At 34.9% G+C, this 6474-nt stretch overlaps 1 protein-coding gene across 1 annotated transcript in view; it reads right to left on the bottom strand.

Moving 5' to 3' along the window:
• Positions 1 to 2527: 2527 nt before the first annotated feature.
• LOC107557026 (serine/threonine-protein phosphatase 2B catalytic subunit alpha isoform-like) overlaps positions 2528 to 6474 on the bottom strand; it is a 17005-nt gene continuing 13058 nt past the window's right edge. The window contains exons 9-12 of the mRNA XM_016240327.1: positions 5291 to 5375; positions 3482 to 3579; positions 2929 to 2976; positions 2528 to 2559 (exon numbers count right to left, since the gene is read on the bottom strand). Coding sequence (XP_016095813.1) covers positions 2528 to 2559; positions 2929 to 2976; positions 3482 to 3579; positions 5291 to 5375 — 263 coding nt within the window. The remainder of the gene's footprint in view (positions 2560 to 2928; positions 2977 to 3481; positions 3580 to 5290; positions 5376 to 6474) is intronic.

The raw sequence follows: 6474 nt of genomic DNA, 5'->3' as shown, positions 1-6474 counted from the left end.
TATATATATATATATATATATATATATATATATATATATATATCAATTTCAAAAGTTTGGGGTCAGTATGATTTTTTCATATTAACAATAAATAAATAAATAAAAAATAATATTTTTATTCTGCTAGTATTACAGTTCCACCAAAATTATTAAGCCGCACAAGTGTTTTGAACATTGATAAGAAATGTAATAAGAAATGTTTCTTGAGTACCAAATATTAGAATGATTTCTGAAGGATCATGTGACGCTGAAGACTGGAGTAATGATTGCAGAAAATAAAGCTTCGCCATTACAGGAATAAATGACATTTTAAAATACATTTATTTAGAAAACAGCTATTTTAAATTGTAATTATATTTCTCAATATTACAGTTTTTAATCATAGTTTTGATCAAACAAATGCATTCTTGGTGAGCGTAAGATAATTTTTTAAAAAACATAAAAAAAATCTTACAGACCCAAACTTTTGAACAGTACTATATAGCTCGATTATTAAAAAAATTATCTATGGAGGACTAATAAAATAAAATATCAATTTATTAAACAATAAAAATGTAAACTTATAAATGACTTATCAAAATGGAAAATAGACATTTAAAAATTCTGATTTAAAAAGTAAAATAACGCATTAATACATGATTTGAAATTGACAAATAGACATAAGTTAAAAGTACTATTTAGTATAGTTTTTAATCCAATTACTAATATTATTATAAATAATTATTATAATTATACATAGTAAATTTTACTATATACAATATAGTAAATAATTTATTTACTAACATTTCAATAAAATAATACTTTAAGAACATATTACTAAACACAACTTTTAAAGTCATTGGTCAGTTGCAGTTCCTAATCCATTTGCCAACTGCTTTTTTTAATATTCATTTTTATCCAACTGGAAAATGCTAAAGAATCTCAAACGGAATTTTACACACCACACCAGCCTTAAGGGTTCCTCTGAAATGAAAAGCTTTAAGCCATTTCAGAGAAAATATCAAGACAACAAGTCAAAAGACTGGAAATATGGAGATCACCCCACCCTACCTGCTATTTTAACTATTTTGTTGATTTTTTTATATAGAGGAAGTAGAAACCCCTTGAGTCCATCCATGTGTGTATCACTGAGGTGAGCTGTTCTCAGAAAGTGAGAGGTTGTAGAAGAGGAACACACTCTGGTTGGCTGAGAGTTCCTGATTGGGGGTTAATCACATGCTATGCCCACACTAGAACCATGAGGGCCAGAGGAAAAGCAGTGCCCGACAAACCATATCCAAAAATCATGCCTCCAGTTTAGATGCTACCTCAAACCATCATGCAAGTAATAAAAGGAATGTTCCTTTAATGTCACCACTCCAAAAGGGCACGGCAAATATCTGATTAAGTTATTGTTGCTTAAAAAAAACCTTAAAACTCTTGACTTTTTGACATTTTTTGTAGAAATAGCATCTTGTGATGCCTTAGTTACATAATGGCTGTGTCTGCAACCTAAAAACCATTGCATTAGCAGGCAATATATGGAGGTAGGAAGGAATCAAGGCAAATCTGAATCTGAAGATACTAAAATGTCTTCATCTGGTCAGTTTCTGAAAGCAGCATATAGTAGATGTATCCTTCGATGCCTTCCTGCATGCAGTTTGAAAGTTGGTGGAATTTTTTTTTTCTTGTTTAAATGTCTAATTGCATATCAGCTGAGAAGGTATCAAGTATATCAAGTATTGTAGTCATCGCAGGGCTCAACGATAAGGATGGCTGACCTGGGGTCAGTGGCCTGTGATAGGTTTGTCACATAGTAAGAATGTGAAAATAAAGTAAATAATTAAATAATACATGTAAACATTATTCATTTAAAATTAGAAACATAAAATTATTCATGGAAATATACACTACCATCCAAATGTTTGGAGTCTGTAAGATGTTTTAATGTTTTAGAAAGAATTATGCTCACCAAGTCTATTTATTTGATCAAAACAAAATCAGTAAAAACAGTAATATTGTGAAATATTATTGCAATTTAAAATAACTGTTATCTATTTTAATATAGTTTAAAAAGTAATTTATTCCCGTAATGCAAAGCAAAATTTATATCAGTCATTACTCCAGTCTTCAGTGTGACATGATCCTTCAGAAATCATTCTAACATTTCTTATGATTATCAGTGTTGAAAACAGTTGTGTTGCTTAATAGTTTTGTGGAAACCCTGATATTTTTTTCCAGGATTCTTTAATAAATAGAAAGCATTTTTAATAGAAATATTTTGTAACATTATAAATGGTTTTACTGCCAATTTAATGAATCCTATTGAACTATTACTTAAAAAATTACTGACCCCAAACTTTTGAACACTAGTGTAAAATTACACATTTAAATGTATATATAGGCAAGTACAAATCAGAACTGAAAAAAATGTGTTGAGCCCAGCATTGAATATTTGCTTGGTCGTCTCTAAAGCTCACTTGAATCTGGTTTAAAACCTTTGATGTGATGTTATTGTGCTTAAAATCCACTTGTTCTGTCTGTTTAGTCATTGACTGACCAGGTAGTAAGGCAGGTGCCCTGTGTTTGGGACACAGCCACAGTGTTAACTAGTAAGCAATCCAGGCTAAATCAGATTACTTGAAAACTATTTGACACCAAACTGTACCCAGACATGTGCAGTGCCGCTTCGTAGTGATTGGTGGCTTTCTGGTCTTGTTGCTCTTCTCTAATGTAGTGTGTTAGTTGGTAAGAGCAGTCAACTTTAGAATGTTCAGAATGGTGACCCTGGCGGAAAATCCAGCATACGACGATAGATGTGTTTTGAAATGTCCCAACTGGTAGGTTCCATGTTGAACAAGAAACAAACCAGATACCAAACCATCTACCATTTCAAACTCATCTACCATCTTATGTTGGATTATGCCCAGATACATGTCCTGGAATTACCTTCTCCGTCTTCATCCGTCTCGATGGCTTCAATGGCTTCGGTGGTTGCTGGAGGGAGAGGAGGGGAGTGTGTTACATCTGAACAAGCCATGCAACAGCAGTAACGCACAGGCAGCAGTAGTGCACAAGCAGCGGCGGGCACCGGGACAACCCCGCGAGACGCATGCATGCCAACCAGACTATGGACCACAGACTTAGACAATCCTGTCAACCATTCGCACTTTGCAAGAGACTTCTCCTGCTTTCCATGCTTCCTGCACTCTAGACACCCTACGGGTCTCTCAGAAACTCACTCTCACCCCAGTTTACCACTGACGGGTAAACCGACCCACTAATGTGTCCATGCTCTGGGGGAACTAAATGAGCAGTACCCCAAAGCTTGGAGTTGTCAGAGGATACAGAAAGAGACAGATGGAGAGACAGGGACAGACATTACAGAGACAGAAGAGGAGGAAAAAAAGAAGCAAGAGAGAGGGAGAGAGAGAGAGAGGAGGAGATAGAGAGAGACAAGAACCAAGAGAGGAACATGGCCACTACTGGATTGCGTGCTCACCACTCTGCAGAGTCTGCTTGCCTCCAGAAAGCACCCCGCTGGGCAGCATGCCGGTAGGGGTCAGGCCCTTCAGGGTCAACACATTCTCACTCTCCTCTCTGCAGGAACAGCATATTAAAATCAGAAACAATCAAACGCACATCACTGATATTACACTACCATTCAAACATTTGGGGTTGATTAGTTTTTGAAAGAAGTCTCTTATGTTCTCCAAGGCTGCATTTATTTGATCAAAATATTGTGAAACATTATTACAATTTAAAATAACTGTTTTCTATTTAAATATACATTTTAAATGTAATTTATTCCTGTGATGGCAAATAGCTGAATTTTTTGCAGCCATTATGCCAGTCTTCTGTGTCACACGATCCTTCAGAAATCATTCTAATATGTGACCCTGGAGCACAAAAGCAGTCTTAAGTCACTGGGTTATATTTGTAGCAATAGCCAAAATACATTGTATGGGTCAACATTATAGATTTTTCTTTTATGCCAAAAATCATTAGGATATTAAGTAAAGATCATGTTCCATGAATATATTTTGTAAATTTCCTACTGTAAATATATTAAAACTTAATTTTTGATTAGTAATATGCATTGCTAAGAACTTCAGTTGGACAACTTTAAAGGAGATTTTCTCAATATTTAGATTTTTTTTGCATCCTCAGATTCCAGATTTTCAAATAGTTGTATCTCAGCCAAATATGGTCCTATCCTAACAAACCATGCATCAACGGAAAGCTTATTTATTCAGCTTTCATATGATTTATAAATCTCAATTTCAAAAAATTGACCCTTATGACTGGTTTTGTGCTCCAGGGTCACATATGCTGATTTGGTGCTCAAGAAACATTTGTTATTATTATCGATGTTGAAAACAGTTGTGCTGCTAATATTTTTGTGGAAATCATGACACATTTATTTTATGATTCTTTGATGAACAGAAAATTCAGCATTTATTTAAAATGAAAATCTTTATAAATTATGAATGTCTTCACTGTCACTTTTGATTATCCTTTTGAATATCCTCCTTGCTGAATTAAAGTATTAATGACCCCAAACGTTTGAATGGTAGTGCACACAGGAAAATGTCATGAGTGATACAAACTTTATATTTAGTACATTTTAAAAACCTAGCAGACTAAACCAGGAGTTTTCAAACTGGGCTCTGTTGAACATTTCAAAGAAGAAAAAGCTAATATTTACTGAAATGTACATTATTAGAGGTTCATTCTACATTCGAAAGGCTGGACAAAACACTTGTGATGTTTTTTTTTATTACTTAACAGCCATAGTTTTAAATAGTAAATAAAAAAAGAAAGAAAAAATATTAAATATATGTGGTCATATTTGGCTTCAGTACACTGACAATTTAATGAATGTTTTCTTCATAATCTAACTTTTACTAGTTTTCTCACAGAGTATAAATGGCCATATATATATAAAACAAAAAACAGCTGCCCTTCAATTTTAAGAAAAGCAGTCTCTCAAAGATACTTACTGACATTAATAATCCTCTGCATATAACTTGCAATTTTATGTTACAACCACAAATATCCATAAAGATCCCAGAATTCCATACTATACCTTTGAAATATTTTCTTTAAAATACTTTCCGTACCTTTAAAATAGTTTTTGCATCCCAGTTTTATGTTGCACTGAATATCAGCCATGAATATATTGCTTTTAAGAATCTATCCTCCTATCCTCTATCTATCATGTCTGATAAGCAAGAATAATATAAGCATAAGCATGCGACCCAGCTGACCGCAGACTCAGCTGCTCAGCTGGAGGAAGCCCCATTTGTACCTGAGCACGGAGAACATCTTGGCCATCTTCCCAATGGCACGGATCTTGTTCCTAATCACCTCTTTCCGAGCAGCTGCTGCATTGGCTGTGGGCGGAAAGAAAAAATCAAGCAGTCTCAGTATAACCAGAGGCTAAAAACCCCCAGAAACTTTGATATTCTTACAGAAATTATGTGTATTGTGTTGGCGGCAGTTTTGGGAGCAACTAACCTAAATTTTTTAACCCTAAATGGTGCATACTAGTACCTTAAAGCAGTGGCGAGCGGCTAACTGGGTATGCTGAGTGATAGACCCCCCCACCCCCATTGGCTTTTAGGACACTCAAAAGGGATCAAGATGACAAATAAGAAACACCGTGGCAGGTGTCGATTTAAAAGTATGCACATTTCCTACCTTATTTGTAAAATAAATTCATCTCCAATCCTTCTTCTATCGTTTCAAGTTTATCCATTATTCCAATGCAAGAAAAATATAGCTGGTTTTCCAAGTAAAAACCGCCAAATAAAGTTTACACGTAGTTACGTTATGTTACTTAATCAGAGCGTGGGGAGATGGGGGGATTCCCCCGCTCTATATGTCTCTGCATCTGCTAAATGATTTTTTTATTCATAGTGAATGGGAGTTAAAATTCCCACCTGGGTGACACTAATAACAGACCATGCAAAATACCAAAAAATATTTAAAATATTGCAAAGTAACGTTGCAACCTTGCAAACAATAATAAAATCAGAGAAGGACTTTAACTGTAAGCGACACGAGCATACGCAAAACAAAGGGAACAATATGATGTTTGTTATTATTAAAGGGGTCATATGATGCGATTTCAATTTTTCCTTTCTCTTTGGAGTGTTACAAGCTCTTGGTGCATAAAGAAGATCTGTAACGTTGCAAAGACTAAAGTCTCAAATTCAAAGAGATATTTTTTATAAAAGTTAAGAGTCAACCACGTCTACCTAAAACGGCTCGTTCTAACACGCCCCCACATGTTTACATCCGCCGGCCGCATTCTACATCCAGTGCATTTTATGGAGGACTGTTTCCTGATCCTGGTAGAGTAGACTACAATGCCGGCTGTTCTGACTCACAGACTGTAAGTAAGTTTTTTCTATTTAAAGAATTTGCCACTGACGATTCAAACGCGAGTTTTGAGCAGTGTAGAGTAGGGCTTGTTGTTTGTCATTTCTC

This window comes from Sinocyclocheilus grahami, unplaced genomic scaffold (assembly GCF_001515645.1).
Source record: "Sinocyclocheilus grahami isolate Dianchi unplaced genomic scaffold, SAMN03320097.WGS_v1.1 scaffold588.1, whole genome shotgun sequence".
Lineage (NCBI taxonomy): Eukaryota > Metazoa > Chordata > Actinopteri > Cypriniformes > Cyprinidae > Sinocyclocheilus > Sinocyclocheilus grahami.
The sequence above is the reverse complement of the archived record's forward strand: the minus strand, read 5'-3'. Positions and strand labels throughout refer to the sequence as shown.